We start from the raw sequence: 25,339 nt of genomic DNA, 5'->3' as shown, positions 1-25,339 counted from the left end.
ATGAAAGGCCACCAGAAGTACGTTTCCAATGACACAGTGCCTCATTCTCAAGTTGCTACTTTTTTACACTGTGTCTTCCTGTTAACGATACACATTATCTCAAATAACTTAAGTAACAAAAGTATTAGAATTTAGATTTGAGAATCAATATTAAAGCTGCTATCAGTATCAATCCACACATCACTAACAAGTACCCTAAGGACAGCCCAAGATACATACAAATGATCCCTTACACATTTGTCAGAGGGTTTTGCTCTGTCCAATAGTGTGTCTACGCTTGCTTAATCAGAAAGGGCGAAACAGAAAATATGCGGATGCAATAGTGCGCAGTGAGACATTTTATAGAAACTCTAAGAGCTACAGTAAAAACTGACAGCAAGGATTGCCATGGTTGAGTGTTCGAAAGAGCAAAATACATACAAAGATCACTGTCTGAAAGTCAATAGTCTCGTCTGCAGCTGTAGGCCTTTTCTGCCCCACTTTTATCGAAAAGTCTCACATCCATATCAACACACTTGCGCTTTACCGTATTTCCTGTGTTTGACCTTCCCAAAGCTCAATAGGGACCTGTATCACTGAAATGTTGACCTTTTGTTTGAAGTATCTTCTTTCCCATTACCACCTCCTTCATGACGAGTTTTGACCCAGAGGTGTATGAGCTGTAATTTGTCATGTCCCCCCAACTGAGATAGGATGGCAGAGGCCTAGGGGCACAAGGCACCTTGCTACCTGAAACACCACCACTTGCACTTACATACTGACTGGTTCAGAGAAGATGCAAAAGGGGTTGGAAAAGCTATATACAGCCAGGGAACACAGGCGAGAAGAGCTCACAAGGATGTTGCCACCATGAAAGAAGAGTTACATTAATCATGACAATACCTTGAGAAAACAACCTCCACACTAACGCAAAAAGGCAGGCTTTCAAGAAGAGAAGGCAGCAGTCAATGCGGCTGAATACACAAGGCTGATATTACTTGAGGGCTTTTAGGAGGAAGGGCTTTAGCTTCCTGTGCAGGCAGCCCAGCGTACTTCCCATGGAGTCGCCCAAGGCGTGCACACAGGACATTAGACAAGATCAGCTCCTTTGAGAACTGCCTTCCTTATACAAGTTCTCAAACTCTGCCCAGAGTTTGTCAACGCAGGTAAATAGTTTAGATGTTTTTTTTAAAGTCAGAAATGATATCGACATGGGTGATGTTACAAGTTGTCACATTCTTTGGACAGCATGACACATAGAGCCTGGCCATGCTGTGCTACAAGATCCCAATGGCAGCAACATAGCAGCTGTCACACATCACCTTGTGTCTTAGCTGTGAACAAACTGCCTTTGCGAGAGAAGCGTGGAAACCGATGACATAAGGGACCTCATAAAAACGGGGAATGCAAATGATAAAATATGATCATGCTATAGCAAGAATAGCTATAGAAAAGACCAAAGAGCTCTGTCTGTGAGGTGATAATCCAAAGAGGGGAACCACGCTTTTAATAGTCTGCGATATCTTCACACATCGCAGCGTCACATCTACATTCTCCGTCTGCACGTTAACTGCATTTTGCTCTTTCTCTCTTCGCACCTTCTTCCTTCTATCATCTATTTATTTATTTATCATATTCCCCAAGGAGCAACACCAGCCTTAGCACTTAGGATCTCATCAGGTACAAGGAGACAGGTCACACACAACAAACTTGACTGTGCCTGCGGAAAAGTGGAAATGTTCTTTTCAAGCAGCAGCGGTACTTCCAATACAAGAACTATCAACAGATTGAAGACGCTGTGATTTCCACCGTCATACCATACTCAGATTGAACTTTTGAGTGTCTCTCTGGAGAGATTTTCAAGAATGAAGCGGCTGCAGGAAGCATTTAACTGTTGAAATTAAACAGATCAACAGTGAAACAAAATGATTTCTACTCCAACCTATTTGAAAACTATGGTTGCACATTACTTCAAGTCAATACTTTTAACATCCGATTTTCGTTAGGGGTTTGGCTAAATAATACCCCCCAGAGCAGACTCTTTTTAGTGAAAACATTTCCAAAGGTATCAGGTCTATCAAGTCGTCCTCTTTGCAACCCCACTTTAATTTTGTCCTGTTTGTCATTCATGAATCCACAATGTCCCTATCTGTATGCCCTCTACTGAAAGAAGGAGATAAGCAGGCACATGCAGGGGAGCAGCTGGGAGGTTTAGACTACCACTGATGGATGCCTCATGAAGATAATGCCCAAGGGAGCGTCCTGCTTCTATGTGGTGAGGTATGCTCAACCACAAAAACAAACAAAAGATCATTAAGACACAGCTGACCAAGCCATAAGATCATGATGACAGCAGACCCTTCCCAGTTGTGCTGCATTTTCGTTAAATATAGACATGACGGACAGAAAAAGATTATTGCCCCCATATGGTTTCCAAACATTTTAGCATATTATATTAACACTGAAAAATTGCATTCACAATAACAAACATATTGTTAGATTATTAACTGTTTGACATTAAAGACAAAAGCTTAGCATTATTATCTTTGTCTAGGCCAGTTCTTTTCAAATAGTGCAGCGGGCCCCCCTGGGGGGGTGCGGTGCGATGCGAGGCGGGGCGCAGATGACAATGGGGAACATGCTTTTTTTGCCGTACCACAATATGATGTATGTAGCACTTGGCTTCACTGTAGCCATGGTGTGAGACAAGGAAAGACCGGTGTGTTGTTTACTTTAATGTTAATAAGTTTACAGTGCTATGCAGAGGTATAGGCATAACAATTTTATAAACCATTTATACAATATTTATATTCATGGAGGAGAGTGGGGGTGCGCAAAATATTTTCTTCTTCCAAGGGGGGGCACAACAGAAAATAATTGAGAAGCACTGATCTAGGCAAGGGTGTTGAAGCTCAAACAATGCTAAGTGATTGAATGGTGATGTAAAAAAACGCCAATAAACTGTACAATTTGACGTATTGAGGTACTGTTTTGGTGGGAGCAGTGTTGTTGATGACCCTTTTTTTGCCAGTGGGTCGTCTAACATCAGCTTTGTTGTGGCATTTCTCAAAACAGATCTTTGCTCAATTATGTTTTAATATTTAGCAGGCCGGATTAAAGGGACCACCGGGCTGGATGTGGCCAGCGGGAGTGCTATAAGGTCATCATGTCCACTGGGAAGGACATTTTTCCTTCATATCGTAATGAAAACACTGAATATAAAAAAATGTTTTGTCTTTTTATTAGGGCTGTCAAACGATTAAAATATTGAATCGCAATGATCATAGTATATTTATCGTTAATTCAAAATTAATCGCAAATAAATTTTTCGCTGTTAATAAATGCACCCATATACAGATAATTTTAAAGTTTTTATTACCGTGTTTGGACAATTAGTTTGCTTTTGCTTTAATAAAATCTTTTTTTTATATGCATATTTGGCCCTGCGATGAGGTGGCGACTTGTCCAGGGTGTACCCCGCCTTCCGCCCGATTGTAGCTGAGATAGGCGCCAGCGCCCTCCGCGACCCCAAAAAGGGAATAAGCGGTAGAAAATGGATGGGATGGATGCATGTTTTTTTTTTTTTTTAAAAACAGCTCAAAACAAAGAGGACATGAACACACTTTTAATGAGAAAAAAAAATCCACCGCAGTAAGTTAGTGTCTTCCCAAAATTTGTATTTTGTTGGAATAAGTAATGTGTATTCCTGCTGTAGCTGCACTTGCATTAAGAGGAGAATCTACACCATGTTTAGATACCTGTTTCCCACAATAACAACACAAAATGTGGATAGTTGATAGAAAAGTGCTAATCTAATCCATTATTATTATTATTGTTACGATCATGGTTTGATTGTCAAAGATATTTGGTAATGTCAAATATGATACTTATACCTGATTAATGCTTCTGATATTCTGTACATTATATGTTGTAGAAGTTATTCATATTTGTTCTGCTGCATGACAATGTCTTTTAAACCTTATTTTCTTTTTATTAATAATGTGTGATATTCAGTTTTTAATTGCGGACTATCAACCAGAGCATGTTATAAAATAATATACAATTAATTTTAATCTGGCTTCACGGTGGAAGTGGGGTTAGTGCGTCTGCCTCACAATACAAAGGTCCTGAGAAGTCTGGGGTTAAATTCCGGGCTCGGGATCTTTCTGTGTGGAGTTTGCATGTCCTCCCCGTGAATGCCTGGGTTCCCTCCGGTTACTCCGGCTTCCTCCCACCTCCAACGACATGCACCTGGGGATAGGTTGATTGGCAACACTAAATGGGCCCTAGTGTGTGAATGTGAGTGTGAATGTTGTCTGTCTATCTGTGTTGGCCCTGCGATGAGGTGGCGACTTGTCCAGGGTGCACCCCGCCTTCCGCCCAATTGTAGCTGAGATAGGCACCAGCGCCCCCCGCGACCCCAAAGGGAATAAGCGGTTGAAAATGGATGGATGGATAGATAATTTCAATCTGCCACAAAATGTCCCTCTCTACATTATATTATTATATTAATTATTATTAATGTGGGTAGAATGATCTCAGATTACATTAAAACATATTTGACAATCAAAGCATGATCGTAATGAAATAAATATTTATTTTCATTACTGTCGCAGATGTGATGCATAGCGCTTTCTCTGTGATTGGTTTCAGAAGATGTCTGGACATGTTTTGAGAAAAGGAAAAAATAATTATAAAGTCTTCTTGCCTCCGTCTTTCCTTTTTTATCTTATACCCCATGTTACTAAAGCAGTTACAGGAACAATCCACATTTTATATCATCAATGAAGTGAACTGCATCTAAACACGGATATGAATCTCCTCTTTGCAAGCGACAAACCACACCAGGCCGGATTCACTTTAATGACGTCGTCTTACAGTGATCGAAGATAGAATAGTTTTGTCTGGTGGAGAGAACAACCGGCCATGGCTTCGGACATCGGATGTCCATATTATACCCTTTTTTTGTGCATTTCTGCTCACTATTTTCCCGCTAGTGGCTCAACAATAACTGAACGCCATTACATTTTTCCAATGCTACAGAATGGCCCGAGGATCATAAAGGAGTCAGGACGCATGCACAATAAAAAGATTAGTGCCGTTTAAGGAATTTATAGTTATCGCGTTATCTAATTTTGACAGCCCTACTTTAAAAGCAACCATGCAAAAAATATATTTTTGTTTTAAAATATATGTATCTATGTATATATATATATATATGTATATATATATATATATATATATATATACACACACACACACACATACAGTATACATATATATACACACACACATATATACATTTACATATATACACACACATATATATATACATATATATCAACCAATCAATCAATGTTTATCTATATAGGCCTAAATCACAAGTGTCTCCGAGGGCTGCACAAACCACGACAGCCTCGGTAGAGCCCACATAAGGGCAAGGAAAACTCTGGGACGTCAGTGACAGTGACAATGATGACTATGAGAAACCTTGGAGAGGACTGCATATGTGGGCAACCTCCCTCCCCCTAGGGGACTGAGAGCAATGGATGTCGAGCGGGTCTAACATGATATTGTGAAAGTCCAATCCATAGTGGATCTAACATAACCGTGAGAGTCCAGTCCAAAGTGGATCCAATATAGTAGTAGCGAGAGTCCCGTCCAAAGTGGTGCCAGCAGGAATCCATCCCAAGCGGAGGCGGATCAGCAGCGCAGAGATGTCCCCAACCGATACACAGATATATATATATATATATATATATAATTATATATATATATATAATTTTCTGCTAAGGGGACAGGACGACTGATCCGTGTTAAGGAAAGAATTAATGGGGCCATGTATCGTGAGATTTTGAGCCAAAACCTCCTTCCATCAGTGAGAGCTTTGAATGGTTGACCAAATACTTACTTTCCACCAGAATTTACAAATAAATTATTTAAAATTCCTACAATGTGAATTCCTGGACTTTTTTTCACATTCTGTCTCTCACAGTTGAAGTGTACCTATGATGAAAATTACAGACCTCTGTCATCATTTTAAGTGGGAGAACTTGCACAATCGGTGGCTCACTAAATACTTTTTTGCCCCACTGTACATACAAACCCCGTTTCCATATGAGTTGGGAAATTGTGATAGATATAAATATAAACAGAATAAAAATTATTTGCAAATCCTTTTCAACCCATATTCAATTGAATGCACTACAAAGACAAGATATTTGATGTTCAAACTCATAAATTTGATTTTTTTTTTTGCAAATAATAATCAACTTAAAATTTCATGGCTGCAACACGTGCCAAAGTAGTTGGGAAAGGGCATGTTCCCCACTGTGTTACATCACCTTTTCTTTTAACAACACTCAATAAACGTTTGGGAACTGATGAATCTAATTGTTGAAGCTTTGAAAGTGGAATTCTTTCCCATTCTTGTTTTATGTAGAGCTGCAGTCGTTCAACAGTCCGGGGTCTCTGCTGTCATATTTTACGCTTCAATATGCGCAACACATTTTTGATGGGAGACAGGTCTGGACAGAAAAGTAACCACACTCTTTTTTTACGAAGCTACGCTGTTGTAACACGTGTGAATGTGGCTTGGCATTGTCTTGCTGAAATAAGCAGGGGCGTCCATGAAAAAGACGGCGCTTAGATGGCAGCATATGTTGTTCCAACACCTGTATGTACCTTTCAGCATTAATGGTGCCTTCACAGATGTGTAAGTTACACATGCTTTGGGCACTAATGCACCCCCATACAATCACAGATCCCGGCTTTTGAATTTTGTGTCGATAACAGTCTGGATGGTTCGCTTCCCCTTTGGCCCGGATGACACGATGTCGAATATTTCCAAAAATAATTTGAAATGTGAACTCGTCAGACCACAGAACACTTTTCCACTTTGCATCAGTCCATCTTAGATGATCTCGGGCCCAGAGAAGCCGGCGCCGTTTCGGGATGTTGTTGATAAATGGCGTTTGCTTTGCATAGTAGAGCTTTATTTTGCACTTACAGATGTAGCGACGAACTGTATTTAGTGACAGTGGTTTTCTGAAGTGTTCCTGCGCCCATGTGGTGAGACCCTTTAGAGATTGATGTTGGTTTTGGATTCAGTGCCGTCTGAGGGATTGAAGGTCACGGTCATTCAATGTTGGTTTCCGGCCATGCCGCTTACTTGGAGTGATTTCTGCAGATTCTCTGAACCTTTTGATGATATTATGGACCGTAGATATTGAAATCCCAAAATTTCTTGCAATTGCACTTTGAGAAACGTTGTTCTTAAACTGTTTGACTATTTGCTCACGCAGTTGTGGATAAAGGGGTGTACCTCACCCCATCCTTTTTTGTGAAAGACTGAGCATTTTTTGGGAAGCTGTTTTTGTACCCAATCATGGCACCCACCTGTTCCCAATTAGCCTGCACACCTGTGGGATGTTCCAAATAAGTTTTTGATTCCTCAATTTTATCAGTATTTATTGCCACCTTTCCCAACTTCTTTGTCACGTGTTGCTGGCATCAAATTCTAAAGTTAATTTTTATTTCCACACAAAAAAAATGTTTATCTGTTTGAACATCAAATATGTATTATTTGTAGCATATTCAACTGAATATGGGTTGAAAATGATTTGCAAATCATTGTATTCTGTTTATATTTACATCTTACACAATTTCTCAACTCATATGGAAACGGGGTTTGTATAATAGGGGACTCGTAAAGCTACTTTTTTGCTGAATTTGGTCATTGTGTGAAAGGAAGTGATTTATTCATGAAAAATAGTCAGCTATGTTTTATTACTTTAAGTAAATAACAAGCATATTAATTTGATACCACAATAAGCTGGTTAAACTTTTAAATATGTCCAATGTATGTATAGTTTGACAAGCAAACAATGTTTGATTGTCAGTTGTTGACAGGCGGCACACGCAGTTGGGAGCGTTCTGTTGCTTTCCAAGTAGCGGAGGTAGTGAGACACACACACACACACACACACACACACACACACACACACACACACACACACACACACACACACACACACACACACACACACATGCGCAAGCGCACACACACCGACAGACACGCACACACTAGGGAGTGGAGAGAGTGAGAGGGGGCGATCAAGAGTAGAGAACGCACACACAAGTGCACCGCGGCTCTTCCTCCCAGCAGGCTTGGGTCCAGCCTGTGTGGTCTGTCGCGTTGAGATGTGCTCTCCTCCGCGGTTGCTAAGGAGATGGGTGGCTCCAAAGGAACCGCGGTCCGGGCTGAATCGTCCCTCTCAACAGCTTGCCATCATTCAGTGTGCAAACCGCGTGTGTGTTTACCGGAACCCTTGCGAACAACGTGACGCGTCAGCTCTGCAGCAGCAGCAGTCAGGGTAAGCAATTGTTTTATTGGGACGTAAACAAAGGAAAACACCATTAGGAGCTGAAGAGGATTACCTTAATTAGATAAATAAATGTCATGCTGGAATCAGCAGACTGAGAAAGTTACATTCTTGTTACTTGTTGTATTTTTTGTATTTTTCCAAATGTGACTGTAGTGTTTTGAAACTGACTTTTTAGTCACATCTACAAAACCCATGGAGTGTAAAAGATAGTTAATGAGTGTTACGTTAAGGGCACTGCAGCTTTAAGTCTACATTAGGATTGCGCATAAAATAATAGCACAAAATAATTTCTCCCTCTCCAGTATCAGCACCCGTAATGCACAGGACAGGACAGAAAATGCACTTACGCACAATAACTCTCTTTATTTTGCTTACCTAGTAACAGGCACAGTCAGCTCTTATTGCTCGCCCTTTGTTTCCAGCCAGTAAAGTGTGTCTGTGTGAGCTGAATGAGGGGCGAAAGCAGCCACTATGTTCTTTTTCTCATTTGCGTCTCTCTCCTCTAGGAGCTGCAGCCAAAGAGCTGAGGAACCAAGGATTTGACTGGAAACTACTAGACGGGCGGACTAACGGAGGGAAGAGACACAGCCGAACGAGCAGGGGTCAGCGGATGCTACCTGCTGAGGACGTCGGCTGAGGCTTGAAAACGGAGTATGGCATCAACAGGCATGCAGATATTTGGATTTGTGCTGGCGCTGCTGGGCATAATGGGTGCCATGGTGGCCACTCTGTTGCCCAATTGGAAGGTCAGCGCCGACGTGGGCTCTAACATCATCACAGCCATCTCCCAGATGCAAGGACTGTGGATGGACTGCACGTGGTACAGCACGGGAATGTTCAGCTGCACACTGAAGTACTCCGTGCTTTCACTTCCTGCATATTTGCAGACGGCTCGCACCACCATGGTGCTGTGCTGTGTACTGGCGGCCATGGGCCTTTGCCTTGCATCCCTGGGACTCAAGTGCACACGCTGGGGAGGAGGGCGGCGGTCCAAGCGGCATGCAGCCATTGCCAGCGGTGGTTGCTTCGTTGCAGCTGGCTTTCTTTGTCTGGTGCCTGCTTCCTGGTTTACGAACGAGGTCATCACAAACTTCCTGGACTCCACTGTGCCCGAGAGCAATAAGTTTGAGCCTGGCGGGGCTGTGTACGTGGCCTTTGTTTCCGCTGGGTTTCTCCTAATGGGGGGGTCCATCTTCTGCATGTCTTGCTCGGGGAAAAGACATGGCCCACAGGACTTGGTCCTGCTCCCCCCGCCTGACAAATTGCTTCTGCAGCAACAGCAGCAACAGTTGCTCCAACAACAAGAACTTCAGCACCAGTATTGCTCTCTCTCCCCTTTAGACAATAAGACTGGCTATAGCCTGCAGGACTATGTGTAGGAAACTAGCAGGCACTAGTGGTGGACTACCGCGGCTTATGCTACAAGAGTAGCTTGTGCTCCACACAGGTCGGGGAAATATGAGAGAGAGTATAACCAGCCACTGCTCTTGCCTTTTTTCCTGTTTTGCAAGCACAAGCAGTGGAGGTAAATCCATGAGCAGCACCTTGGAACGAACAGAGTAAAGGTATCAGGAGCTGCACAATCGAAGGGAGCCGCTAACCAAAATGCAAGACATCGTTCATTGGTAAATGACTGGGAGCGTTCCATACATATGAAGATTTTTTTCCCCACACCAAAGGTTTAAATCGAAAGAAAAAGCAATCACTTAGGCTGCTATTTACAATCGTTTTGATTCCTCTAAAATAACATCCAACAGAGTAGGTTGAAATCCTTTCATAAATGGCCATATTTTTGTTTGCTGTTCCAGTCACGTCTTGCCACTAAGCATGCTGTGTGGAGCCTGTCTTGTGTGTTCGTAAAGCGGAATGCCCGGTAGAAGTCCGAGACGTAACCAAGCAATATGCGTGTGCCTGAAAAATGATGTAAAGATATTGGCGAGCTGTGAAGTGTTCAATGAGGAGGAGGAGGAGAAGGGGGAGGAGACATGGGCTGCTGGGCAGGATTTGAGAAAACGCAGACAAACAGATGCCTGCTCTCCTCTCAGCAGGTGTGGGAGACAGGGAGAAACAAACGGCGAAGAAATTGAACCTTTGAGTGGAATGAGCCTATGTGGGCTGTTGTCTTATTGTCATCTAGGCAGAAACACCCTGTCACTGAACAGCCCATTCCAGCCCATATAACCATTCTAGACACACATACACCAGTGCCCTGTTCCACATGCACATGCTCACGCCTACGTATGAGTTTGTGTCATTTTAGACATAAATGCTTGCTTTCTTGAAAGTGTTTCGCCCCAGCCATCCTCCTCCACAGCCCCATGGAAACCAAATTATTGTCTGAGAGCTGGCGCTTGTCAGCCAAGTGATTTGTTTATGGCGGGACGTCTTTTGTCTCTTCCCATTGTGTCCATAAGCTTCAATCAGAGCCTGTGCGCACACTATTTAGCCCAATCTCCCTCTTTATTAGCCAGTATGAAGAGGCAGCAACAATGTAAATTTTTTTTAAGAATGCCCAAACACATTTAGTCGCACAAACATGAAGCCTCCTGAGCCGTGGTCGCTGGGCTCGCTATGTGACAGGTAGCTAAAAAAGGTTTGAGTCACTCACTATAAATGACTTGTTTTCCAAGCATGTCAGCATTGGGTCTGGACCTGCAGAAGCTCTCAATGTCCAAAATAGGAGCCAATTGACTGCTGCTTTTCTTACCTAGCTGTCACCATACACTCGCCTGCTTCTGTCACATGTCACATGGTAGTGGCTGCTGACAGGGGAACGCTGATGCATGTTGAAAGCATGACCTCCCACATACACACAAAAATCCCACCTCCTCAAATGTCAGGGGCACTGTTGCGCTTTCAATCGTTCCTGTTGTAGTGTGAGTCGAGTCTTTTTGAAAGGACTAGGGAGGTGTGGGGGAAGGAATATTGAATTTGTGATTGAGACAGGCTGTGATGCAAATGACCACACACTTCCCTCCTTCACTCTCATAAACACACAGCTTCCTGTGGGGGGAGCAGATAGCTAAGCCCAGCTTGCCACCTGCAGGCCGATGCTGGCACACCACAAGGCATCACTATGAGCATCATCTCCAGTCTTGGAAGCCCTCAGGGGCCAGGTTTCTATACACCATCTTGCCCCAGCATATCCAACAGAGCCTGCCTGCTGACAAAAACTCACCGTGCCCAAGCACCAGAACCAATGCAATAAACAAAAAGGCTAAGAATGTGCCATGTCATCTACTAATACTGACATTTTTGTGTTTCAAGAATGTGCCAAATACTTTAGTCTCATGATAACACATTTTTATTAATATCTTGACTCCTCTGTCTTTATTTTTTTAACGTGTTGTTTGTACATGAATTGTACATTAGCGAATGTTTTATGGAGTTGTTCTGCCAGACTAAGTCTCAAGTCGACTAGATGCTTGTGTGTAGTCCTCGGCAGCTTTCGAGGGTTATTTCCAATCCTCTTTATTCCTGATTTCCCTAAAGCACAGTGAGATTCACTAAGTCTGAGTGCAGAGAGGACTTGAGGGTGGTATTATCAAAATTTATTTCAGGAATAGTCAAAGCTCTGTGGCAACTGTACACAAGTGTCGAGGTGTTCGTCAATGCTAAAGGACTTGGAATTTCCTCAGAATGTTCCAATAGAAGATACAATACCCTGACCATGTCATATCTTCTTTATAAGAAGAGTACTCAAATGCACCTTTTTTGTGTTACTATTTTGGGACTAGTTTGTTTCAAATGGTTGAGCATTTCAAGCTCTCTGCACCAGTACAAACACAACACAAGTGGCACTCTGGAAAAGGAAAAAGGAAATGATGTCTGACTGACCGCGCCAGCAGGGAGTTGTGAACAAGCGGTTCCTCTTTTTTGTGTCTGTGTAGCTTGATATCAGCACGCAATTACATTAGCTTAGAAATGGGCTGAGTGCAAAGTTGTTCTAAGAGTTACAAATGTGAATAGGAAATGTACCAAGATAGTATGTTTTTGATAAACTGCAGCTTATTTTTGTGGATGCTTTAGCACTTCTTACTTTGCCAGAGCATATTTGTGATGATGAGCAGCTCACAAGTTCTGATACAGTTGTCTCAATGTGCTTGTGCAAGTAGTTCTATTTTCTACCAATAAAACTATTTTATGAAAGCAACATGTCTGCTAGGCGTGTGTCACGTGCATGGATAGATAGTAGGTGTTACCTTTCCTGCCAAATGTACAAACTGTTGTGTGGTAATGGCTGTGCCAAATGCAGCCGGGCTGCTCTTACACAGCACCCGGGGTAGGAACAGCATCAGTTTGACTGTATGCATCCATAAAACATCGCCATGTGCAAATGGGTTTTGAAGAAGGATTTCTTCTCTTAATGTCGCGCCCAAGCTCACCCAGCCATTCCTCACCGAGATGACAGCATGAATAATAACCTTCCTGGAAGTTAAAGGGAACTGGACTCAGGAGATTAATTTTTTATTTGTGTGAAGCCATTTGGGATGCTTTAAAAAGAACTTTATTATCACAATAATATAAATAGATATGAGTAGGGAAAAGATGGTTGGGTCAAGTTTAATGACAATATTGTGTGTGGCCCCAAGTGTTATTGTGCCCTTTATCTTCTTTTTACATACACATTGTAACTCTACACTTGTTAAACATAATAGATGCCATATATCACGTACAACAACGTAAAATTAGGGAGGACGCAAACATTAGCAGCACTAACATAACTAAATGAGCTATAGTGTTCACATTTTTTACAACATGACTGACAGGCGGACAGTATGCGAAACTTCAGCCTTTGTTTTAAGATGTGTTGCCAAAGCCTGCTTTTCAAAAAAGCGTGTACATGGATGGGCTCTTCTAGCTGGGAGCGGGTCAGAGTCGGTTTCATTGCCTTTGCTGCTTTTGAAGGTTCTTAACAAAAACAAAACAAAACTATTTTTCGTTAAAGGGGACCTATGATTCTAAATTACATTTAACAAACTTCCGTGTGGCATAAATAAATAATGGATACGTTTTTTTGTCAAACTTAGCACATTTTTGAGTCTATCAGCAAGCTGTTTCTTTGCAGAGGTGATCCCAGATTGCGATTGTAAACCCTCAACACCTCACCCTCCAAAGGTATCCAAATGTATATTTTGAAAATGTACAGTGTTAAGTATACATCCTGAAAACGAACTTCACAGCTATTTTTTTTTCCAGTCATGGTCGAGAATAAACTTCATTAACATTTCTCTCATACACTTCTCTCATCTCCTAACGACATATTTCAAGTTTTTTTTAAGTCACACATTAATTACTTTCTGTAATAATTAATTACATTTATCTAAGAGTAATTCCATTAGTAATCAAATGACTTTTTTCGTTAAGTGACGAGTAACTAATTATTTACTTTTTTAAGTAATTTTCAGAACACTAGGAGTAAGAGTAATGTGGTGTTGAGTTTGCATGTTTTGTTTATATCGTATATTGCAATTTGGCCTAAAAAATACCGGGGTATCTGTTTTCGTCCATATCACCAAGCCCTAAACAGAGTTATTGGTGTTATTATGCACATGCCAAGATTCAATAAATATAATACTTTATCCTACCTTAACTTGTGTTTCTTCAAACCAAGTCTTAATGTTGCAATCTTTTTAAGTCCGAACTAAGCGACTAATCTTAGTTTGTAGTGGCCCAAATGGTGTGGCTGAAAAAAACCCATAGTATTTTTTGAATAGATATAGAACAGGTGGGAGAGCATAAAATAGGAAGGAAAATACAGTATGAAAGTTTCAGCATCTCTTTTAGCAAAGGGTCGAGGCGTCCCGCCACAACATGTCCAAGAATGACCACATATGTACATCCGTCAATCTTTGATGTCACAAATACCCACTGCTAAAAAAAAACCCCAGAGGTTAAAAGCAACCAAAACTGAGTGCAAGCTCACGCCCAAATAGATGAACCTTATGGTTTGACACGTTAGCATTGTTAAACACAATTATCATTATTGTAACATTTGTAAGCCAGAAAAGATTAAATGTATCATAGGTCCACCTAAAAAACTTTTAAAAGCAACTGTTTAAGCGTGTCTCCTCTCAAAGTGGGGCTAAAAACAAAAGAAGATTATGGATTTTTCTCACTTTTGATGGTCAAAAGCCATATCAAAAGACACATTACTGCTATAACAAAAATAAAGAGTCAATTTTGCATAGTAAGGGACCGTAAAAATAAACATACCAACATGCTTAAGTATCAACAATTTAAAAAAGAGATGAAAAATACTGCAATCCTGCAAATCAGAGCCGGACCCCCATCAAACTGGGAGGCAATTCCTGAAACAAACATGGAATATTCACCGCTCTCTCACGTTCTCCATCTCTTTCTGGTTATGCAACAAGAGTGCAGATCAAATAGCTGCTCCTCTCGTGGGGGAAACACTAATAAGATCTGCTCCTCTGTGTATTTAACCTACATTCTCCATCAAAGACTCCCACCCTGAGTCACCGCTATGACAGATCTGAACGTGAACTTAGACTAAGGGGGTGGTGGGCGCTCGACAACTCCAGGCAGGGGTTAATCTCGCAAGGGCTCTTTTTTTTTTAACTCGCCCTTCAAGTCATATTTACTGATAAATTTATTTGCCTTCTTGATATACAAATAATCTTCCAGATATCATGCTGAGAGGCCGAAAAAGTGGAGCATAATGAGGCGAGAACTGCTTACTCCACTAGTCATGCTGGCAAAGATGAGAAAAGACGTCAGTGCAGGTCTCCTAAGATCCATTTACCATCACGCCGATTGCTAAAATGCAGAGGGAATATAACTTGCCCTTGTGTGTTGCTGCACTTAATCTGCTGATTTTGTTTTGGCCAGCCATTAAGCTTGTGAATGATCATACTGAAGATATAATGTTCTCATCAATGTACTGAGAGAGAGACAGAGCGAGACAATAAGGGAGAGAGAATGACCTTCCTTTGTTTGGAGCTGCTCTTCTCCCCTGTCTCAGCAAAGCTGGGGAACCAAGGCAGCGACCTTGGCGCACTGTAAACTGCTGAGGAAGGCAGTAAAAGCTATGGGGATGACAAAGGGACTACGTGTAAGAAAACAATACATGGTGAAAGTTCAAAAGGAGACACTTTAATATTTCAGCTTGGAGTACGGGGTGAGATGTGTGGCTGGGAGGATTTAGGCCCTGTCTGCGTTGGAGCGCTAGTGAGTTTAAATAGTCACGTCTAGACCAATGGTTCTCAAACTATTTTTACCAAGCACTACCTCAGAAAAAACTTGGCTTTCCAAGGACCACCATAATGACCAACATTAGAATATAGTAGTGGAGTGGGCCCAAGTACTCATTAAAAACAAGGCAGAGGTTTTATTTAACAAGTATATTCTTCATGTTTGTCCACTGTATCATTGCACAAAGTTTGAAAATAAGATAATAAAACACTGCACTTTAATCTAGTGATTCTGTGACGTATCACTAGATAGAGCCCGTGTACCACTAGGGTACATGTACCACTGTTTGAGAATCACTGATCTACACGATAAAGATTACTGGGTGAAAATGATAGAATACATATGTCACATCTGCTATCGATGTGGCGATGTAAACAGACAGAGATAGCCACTGCACAAACAAAAACTATAGAAGAAGAAAGAGCACACCCACCACACATCTTACAATATTCAATTATTCAACCACGCAGTTGAATCTTCAGACATAAAACCCACCCTCCTGTTTCTGTGGGAGGGAGGTGGGCTAAATACCTGAGGCCCCCATGTACGGTGAGTGTGTTGGGAGGATGTTAATAAATGAGGGATGGGAGGCCTTTCGAGATGCGCCACCGTCAGACACAGAGCTCGTCGTGCCGCCCCCTTGGTCCAGAGGTGTCACTTGGACCAGTTCCCTTAGTGCTCCAATTATGGCAATCGTAATGATCCTACCACCGTTTCACAAATGGTAACCTTGTTATGACTAGTGCTGCAACGATTCATTGATTAAATCGAATTTTTTTTTTTATAAAAAGCTTTGATTCATGCTTTATTGTTTTAATTAATCGTTCTTGACTGTAACTACCATGAATTGATTAACGTGGACCCCGACTTAAACAAGTTGAAAAACTTATTTGGGTGTTACCATTTAGTGGTCAATTGTACGGAACTGTGCAATCTACTAATAAAAGTATCAATCAATCAATCAATCTAGAATATCCAAAACCAGTGAAGTTGGCACATTGTGTAATTAGTAAATTAAAACAGAATACAATGATTTGCAAATCCTTTTAAACTTATATTCAATTGAATACACTGCAAAGACAAGATATTTAATGTTCGAACAGAGAAACTTAAGTTAATTTAAATAATCATTAACTTAGAATTTAATGGCAGCAACACATTGCAAAAAAAGTTGGCACAGGGAAATTTTTACTACTGTGTTGCATGGCCTTTCCTTCTCACACTCAGTAAACATTTGGGAACTGAGGAGACCATTTTTTGAAGGTTTTTAGGTGGAAATCTTTTCCATTCTTAGTTGATGCACAGCTTAAAATGTTCAACAGTCCGGGGTCTACGTTGTTGCATTTTATGCTTCATAATGCACGACACATTTCTAATGGGAGACGGGTCTGGACCACAGGCAGGCCAGTCTAGTAGCTGCACTCTTTTAGTACGAAGCCACACAGTTGTAACACATACAGAATGTGGCTTGGCATTGTCTTATTGAAATAAGCAGGGGCGTCCATGATGGCAACATACACAACCCAAAATTAGTGAAGTTGGCACGTTGTGTAAATGGTAAATAATAACAGAATACAATGATTTGCAAATCCTTTTCAGCTTATATTCAATTGAATAGACTGCAAACAAAAGATATTTAACATTCAAAATGGAAAACTGTTATTTTTTGCAAATATTAACTCATTTGGAATTTGACACCTGCAATATGTTTAAAAAAAGCTGGCACAAGTAGCAAAAACTAATTATAAAGTTGAAGAATGTTCATCAAACACTTATTTGGAACAACCCACAGGTGAACAGGCTCATTGGGAAGAGGTGGGTGCCATGATTTGGTATAAAAGCAGCTTCCATGAAATGCTAAGTCATTCACAAACAAGGATGGGGCGAGGGTCACCATTTTGTGAACAAATGCGTGAGCAAATGGACTAACAGTCTATGAACAACATTTGTCAATGAGCTACTGCAAGGAATTTAGGGATTTCACTATACATGGTCCGTAATATCATCAAAATGTTCAGAGATTCTGGAGAAATCATTACATGTAAGTGGAAGGCCAAAAATCAACATTGAATGCCCATGACTTTCGATCATCCAGGCGGTACTGCATCAAAAACCGACATCAGCGCGTAAAGGATGTCACCACCTGGGCTCAGGAACACTTTAGAAAAACACTGTCAGTGACTACAGTTGGTCGCTACATCCGTAAGTGCAAGTCAAATTTCTACTATGAAAAGCCAAAGCCCTTTATCAACAACACCCAGAAACACCGCTGGCTTCGCTGGGCCCGAGCTCATCAAAAATCTATGATACTGATGCAAAGTGGAAAAGTGTTCTGTGGTCTGACAAGTCCGCATTTCAAATTGTTTTTGAAAACTGTGGAAGTTGTATCTTACGGACCAAAAAGGAAAAGAACCATCCGGACTGTTGTAGAAGCAAAGTTCAAAAACCAGCATCTGTGATGGTATGGGGGTGTATTTTTGCCCAAGGCATGGGTAACTTACACCTCTGTGAAGGCACAATTAATGCTGAAAGGTACATAAAGGTTTTGAAGCAACATATGTTGCCATCCAAGCAACGTTATCATGGACGCCCCTGCTTATTTCAGCAAGACAATGCCAAGCCACTTGTTACCACTGCGTGGCTTTGTAGTAAAAGGGTGCGGGTACTAGACTGGCCTGCCTCTAGTCCAGATCTGTCTCTCATTGAAAATGTGCTGCGTAATATTAAGTCTAAAATGCCACAACAGAGACCCCGGATTGTTGAACAACTTAAGCTGTACATCAAGCAAGAATGGGAACTAATTCCACCTGAAAAGGTTCAAAAATTGGTCTCCTTAGGCCCCTGTGCCAACTTTTTTACAATGTGTTAATGCCATTAAATTCTAAGTCAATGACTATTTTGAAAAAAAAAATGTTTCTCAGTTCGAACATTAAATATCTTGTCTTTGCAGTGTATTCAATTGACTATAAGTTGAAAAAGATTTGCAAAACATTGTATTTTGTTATCAATTACGATTTACACAACATGCCAACTTCACTGGTTTTGGGTTATGTATGTGGTTCCAAAACCTGCATGTACCTTTCAGCATGAATGATGCTTTCACAGATGTGTAAGTTACCCATGCCTTTGGCATTTATCACTAAAACTACCAGGATTTTTCTGCCTACCTAGAAGTACCAGAGAGGGGTCATTTGACCCGGCGGCTTTTACCGAATACACTAATCACTCATTTTGTTATAGTAATGAGGCTGTTAGGGGCCGTGTGTGGGGTGAGGGGTGAGGGGTGAGGGGGTCACACCTTACAGTGGTAACAGCCAAGACAAACAGGGACAGACAGCTTCTTCCCAAGGGCTGTCAGCCTCCAAAATCACCACAGGTAATAGCAACTTGCATGAAGATATCAGCAGCAAAGACAGATAGCACAGTTTGGCGGACAGTGTGTTACAGTTTTTCTCCATTGGTTTGGCTCATTTCTTGAAACTGAGATCTCTCTCTCAAAACATGGACAAATCCCAAAACTAATTTGCAGTTCTTCACAACAGAATGGCATTTATCATTGCTTTCATCAAATTTCAAATGCTTTAGTACATCCTTGCAAATGGCTATGTACAAGTATCCTACAGTTAACACAATCAGCTTACATTTAGTACAATTTTCAAATGAATGTACCTTGCTGATCTATCCCAATTGGTTGATTCTCAGTGTAATGGTTGTCCTGAAAACATGTCAGCACATTTTCTTCATATAAGTCATCATATGCAGAATAGTCTGCTCAATTTTCAAGATAGTGTTAGGGAATTGGGATAAAATATTTTGGAACGTTTTGGAAGATGTCATATCAAAATTATGATAATCAGGTTAGTATATAACATGTCTCGTCAACAGTCTCTAGTAATGAATGTTAACGTAAGCCATCAAAACAACGCAATAGCCTGAAGTATGGAGCCTGGCGCATGTTGTTTCCAATTGTAACATTCATGGAGACTGACAGAGACTGCGAAAATGCCTGAAACGTGAACGCGAATCATTAGGGCATGCGCAAGCTGCGTAAAGATTGGAATAGCCAGCGTTTTGTGTGTAAACAAGCGAGTTGCCGTGCAGTTTGCAGCAGGAGCATGCCCAGTGCGAAATTTCTCACCTCAAATTCGTACTGGGCATGCTCCTGCTGCCAACTGCACGGCAAATTGCTTGTCTGCCGTGCACGCGAACGCGATGATTGGTTCACTTGAAAACCAAATACGTCTGCAACATCCTCCCATATCTTGGCAAGGACCCCACTCGGCCTCGTGGGGAGAGAGTGTCTGAGAGTGTAGTCATGAGGCTGATGGAACCATTCGTGGACAAGGGCAGAAATGTTACCACAGACAATTTCTTTACATCACTGTCACTTACAAAACGACTACTTAGCCGGAATTCAACCATCCTCGGCACAGTCAACAGGATTCGCCAAGAAATCCCACCGTCTACTCGACAGATGCACCGCGATGAATTTACCACCCAGGTATTTTCATCCACTGCTGCCACACTGACTGTGTATGCGCCCAAGCGGAAGAAGACTGTGTATGTTCTCAGCAGCATGCACAGCACGATTCAGACACAGGAAACCACCAAAAAGAAGCCAAACACCATCACACTCTAAAACACAACAAAGTGCCGCGTCGATATGGACCAGATGATGCGGGAATACACTGTCCGCGCAGGAACAAGGCGCTGGCCAGTAGCAGTGTTCTACAACATGATAGACATTGCAGCACTGAATGCCCACGTGCTCTATCAATTATGCACTGGGAGAAATGAAAGACGGGTGGATTTCCTGTTTGAACTGGCAAGAGAGTTGGCTCACTCCCACGTGGGTATGAAAAAGGCGCAAAAGGAGCAATTGCTTCGGCAACAACCCTCCACACCACAACTCGGACAAAGAGCCAAGTGTCAGGCTAAAATCAAATGCAAGGACAATCGTGCAACAGTGCGCTGTGATGACTGCTACAAATACACATGTGGGAAATGCCGAAAGGAGCAATGGCAGTGCCAGAATTGTTAGTGACTGCTCGAATGTATTTCACTCATTTGCATTCTTTGTAAATATGCTTTTTTTCTTTGTAATTTTTTTTCTTCTATTTTTGGCACACAAAAATAAGTTACTTCTGCAACAACCTTCCACACGAAAACTGGGAAAACAGTTGCTTTTGCATTCATTGTAAATATGTTTTGTTTTGTATTTTTTTAACAATAAATGTTTAGAGTTTTGATCCCAAATTCTCGTTGATCCTGATGATTCACTCCATAAAAATCCACCCTATGTTTATAAATCCACCATATGGGCACACACGCACACACACACACACACACACACACACACACACACACACACACACACACACACACACACACACACACACACACACACACACACACGCAAAAACACGCATAACCTACCTCAATTCTAAAAGCTTGCCTTGGGGTCCCCTTCCCCACACAGGCTCAAGCGACTCTGTGACTCAAGTGACAGCTGTGAGCTGCTAACAGCCACATTTACACACCAAAAGGAGTGTCCGCAGGGGGTCCAAAGGGTCAAATGACCCTCTTGTGGGTTTTTTAGGTAAAAAGGTCAATTGACCCCTCCATGGTAGTTCTAGTGCTGACTTTTAAACTTTGCGCCTATAACAATCAGGATCTTTTTTTTTTCCTCTTTGGTGCGGAGGACACAACATCCTCATTTTCCAAAAACAATTTGAAATGTGGACTCGCCAGACCACAGAACACTAATACACATTGCATCAGTGCATCTTAGGTAAGCTTGGGCCCAGCAAAGCCGGCGACGTTTCTGGGTGTTGTTGATAAAGGGCTTTCACTTTGCATAGTAGAGTTGTAATTACAGATGTAAGTGCAACAAACTGTAGTTACTGACAGTGGTTTTATGGTGTTTCTGATCCCATGTGGTATGTGATATCCTTCACACACTTGTTCATGTAATACTGCCTTGCCGCCTAAATGCAGTGATTTCCCCAGATTCCCTGAACATTTTGATGATATTACCGACCGTAGATGGGGAAATCCCTAAATTCCTTGCAATAGCTCGTTGAGAAATGTTGTTCTTAGACTGTTCAACAAGCATTTGTTCACAAAGTAGTGAACCTCGGCCCATCCTTGTTTATGAATGACTGAGCATTTAACGGAAGCTGCTTTTCTACCCAGTCATGGCACCCACCATTTCTCAATTAGCCGGTTCGCCTGTGGGATGTTCCAAATAAGTGTTTGATGAGCATTCCTCAAATTTCTTAGTCTTTTTTGCCACTTGTGCCAGCTTTTTTGAAACATGTTGCAGGCATCAAATTCCAAATGAGCTAATACTTGCAAAAATTAAGTTTACCAGTTCAAACATTAACTATCTTGTCTTTGCAGTCTATTCAATTGAATATAAGTGGGAAAGTATTTGCAAATCATAGTAATTTGTTTTTATTTACGATTTACACAACGTGCCAACTGGTTTTGGGTTTTGTACAACAAATTGAGAAACCCTGGACCGCATTAAGGGACCATAAGTTGAAATACTTAAAAATACAGTAACTTCCGCATGACCGCTGTAACAGAGCCCACATAAAAGTTATGGTGTGTAGGTGCTGTTCGATGTGCGGCAGTGAACAGCTGAGAGTTTATTTGTGATCAATGCACACAAATTACAAAAGTAATTTCAATGTTTGCGTGCATCTATTAACAAAAAAGAATGAAAGTTATTTCTCAGACCATTGGGCACATTTAAAACACTTCCTTGTGGTCTACATAACATAACGTAATGGTGGTTCTTTGTTCAAAATGTTGAATACATTATGTTTTACAGACCATCTTCAAGACGTTTTCTGACCGTCACTTCAGGATGCGCCGTTTTGTGAGCAGTCTTATTTACATGGCTCCATTTTCACATCGTCTTCTCATCGTCATCTTTGTTGTATCGATAGTTTTTAGCGCTTCCATAGCGAGTTTACTGACAAATAACTTATAACTGTTAACTACTATATTAGAAATGGCAGCAGCGGAGGATAAATTCCCCACAATGAGAGCCTAGAGAAAAAGAAGGAGCTCATTGACTACAGTGTGGGGTACAATGGCGGATGCGCACAATTTTTCAGGACATATGATGATCCTGAATACACAACAGTAGGAACTAATAGGTAAGACAAGTGGGTTTTGCATAATAGGTTAAAACAAAAACGCCAGATAATATGTCTCCTAATTGGTGCCATTTTGGGACCCTTATGCACACCATAATAATAATAACCGTATGTTGAAGCACAGCACATCTAAATACAGTAGCTGTAATGGACCTCACTAAACCATCCAATCTCTATCGTGTTTAATTATTTATCTGAGTGTTTCAGCCTTTTTCTTTGAGGTGGAAAATATTGCAAATGAGATCTATGTTTTGTTCTCTTACATTAACAACTGTATTACTTGTATATGTTTCTTCAATAACTTTTGGAGAATCAGAATCATTGAGTTGTTATTCTTTTTTCTACTTTCTGTAGCAGCTACATCTACATCTATATGACATTACTGACACATAGTGGCCAATGAATAGTACTACACATCATCACAATCTATATGTAGGGATCCCCATTAGCTGTGCTCTGAGAAAAATAAAATGCCACCATAGACAACAATCGGGCAAAATCAGATGAGACTATGAAAATCAATATACCTAGTTGCAATTATGCTACAAGCAACTACAGCACAAACACAGCTTTATTGTCCAACGTTGTGTGTGGGTTTCTCTTTTGTGCTACAGTTTATGTGACATTGATGGGGCAACAATGTCATTGTTCTCAAAAAGTTGAAGTTTGCTTGCCCACATGATATCGAAAAGACGGCGGTGTCAGATGTTCCAATTCTTGAACATGTATAATTGCAGAGCACCCAATATAGCCATGTGTTTGAAAAGGCTGACACGGTACAATACTTCACCATTCCAACCTAAAAAATGTACCAGTGTGTACAAGTACTGAAAGACCAGGCAAAGCTAATGCAATGAAAAATATATATGTTCTGTTTACATCATCATTAATGTGATTTGATTATAGTACAGAACATAAAATGGAATTGTAGAGGACTACTTGTAATAAAAAACAAGGCACAGAATACCTGAGAAATGTTTTGAGATAAAACATAACAAATTGGACTAAATATAAATGCAGACAATTACACTTACCTACCAAATTGTACTTCAAATGAAATCATTAAATCCCAGTGCATGGAGTTTAAATTGGAGCATTCAAGTTAATAACTAGATTAATGGCTCCCATCATGAAGATTGTTTGGGCCAATTTGTTATCAGTTTGAAGCTGACAATTTTCTGTATGCGTGGGCACAAAAACCCACCTGCATATTCTCATGGCATGCTCACTAACAACATAAAGCTGACTTTGCAGTACATTTAATGCTGCGTGTTGACATTATTGTTTTCTGTTTATCTCATCCCAAAGCCAGTGAAGTTGGCACGTTGTCCATCCATTCATCCATTTTCTACCACTTATTCCCTTTGGGGTTGCGGGGGGCGCTGGTGCTTATTTCAGCTGCAATCGGGCCTTCCGGGGTACACCCTGGACAAGTCGCCACCTCATCGCAGGGCCGACACAGATAGACACACAACATTCACACTCACATTCACACACTAGCGCTAAAGACGCCTGAGGCTTCAGACCTGATAGAAGGTAAAGAATAATTGCAGAGTATCACCTTAAATAGAATGCAGAGGGCTTACCAAGTTTGCAGTTTGTTAGATTATCATCTGCAATCGTACAGTACCTGAACGGTTGACCTCAACACGATGCTGTTTATACAAACCCCAAAACCAGTAAAGTTGGCACGTTGTGTAATTCGTAAATAAAACAGAATACAATGATTTACAAATCCTTTTCAACTTATATTCAATTGAATACACTGCAAAGGCAGAGATATTTAATGTTCAAACTCAGAAACTTATTTTTTTTTGTTGCAAATAATCATTAACTTAGAATTTAATGGCAGAAACACATTGCATAAAAGTTGGCACAGGGGCATTTGTATCTTTCCTTTTAACAACACTCAGTAAACGTTTTGGAACTGAGGATACCAATTTTTGAAGCTTTTCAGGTGGAATTCTTTCCCATTCTTGCTTGATATACAGCTTAAGTTGTTCAACAATCTGGGGTCTCCGTTGTGGTATTTTAGGCTTCATATTGCACCACACATTTTCAATGGGAGACAGGTCTGGACTACAGGCAGGCCAGTCTAGTACCCGCACTCTTTTACTATGAAGCCACACTGTTGTAACACGTGGCTTGGCATTGTCTTGGTGAAATAAGCAGGGGCGCCCATGATAACATTGCTTGGATGGCAACATATGTTGCTCCTAAACCTGTATGTACCTTTTAGCATTAATGGTGCCTTCACAAATGTGTATGTTCCCCATGCTTTAGGCACTAATGCACCCCCATACCATCACAGATGGTGGCTTTTGAACTTTGTGCCTATAACAATCCGGGTGGTTCGTTTCATCTTTCGCCCGGAGGACACGACGTCAACAGTTTCCCAGAACAATTTGAAATGTGGACTCGTCAGACCACAGAACACTTTTCCACTTTGCATCAGTCCATCTTACATGACCTCGGGCCTAGCGGAGCTGGCAGCTTTTCTGGGTGTTGTTGATAAATGGCTTTTGTTTTTCATAAGAGAGTTTTAACTTGCACTTAAAGATGTAGCCACAAACTGTAGTTACTGACAGT

The 25,339-nt window shown here is 41.2% G+C and overlaps 2 protein-coding genes across 8 annotated transcripts in view; one reads left to right on the top strand and one right to left on the bottom strand.

Moving 5' to 3' along the window:
• Nucleotides 1-25,339, bottom strand: part of tfb1m (transcription factor B1, mitochondrial) — a 100,406-nt gene that overhangs the window by 19,053 nt on the left and 56,014 nt on the right. The window lies entirely within an intron of this gene.
• On the top strand, nt 8,014-12,519 carry LOC133549771 (claudin-20). The gene is made up of 2 exons (XM_061895532.1): nt 8,014-8,354; nt 8,873-12,519. The coding sequence occupies exon 2, from the start codon at nt 9,020-9,022 to the stop codon at nt 9,743-9,745; it is 726 nt and encodes a 241-aa protein (XP_061751516.1). The 5' UTR covers nt 8,014-8,354; nt 8,873-9,019; the 3' UTR covers nt 9,746-12,519.

This window comes from Nerophis ophidion, linkage group LG03 (assembly GCF_033978795.1).
Source record: "Nerophis ophidion isolate RoL-2023_Sa linkage group LG03, RoL_Noph_v1.0, whole genome shotgun sequence".
NCBI classification, from domain to species: domain Eukaryota; kingdom Metazoa; phylum Chordata; class Actinopteri; order Syngnathiformes; family Syngnathidae; genus Nerophis; species Nerophis ophidion.
This window is presented reverse-complemented; position numbering and strand designations above follow the sequence as displayed.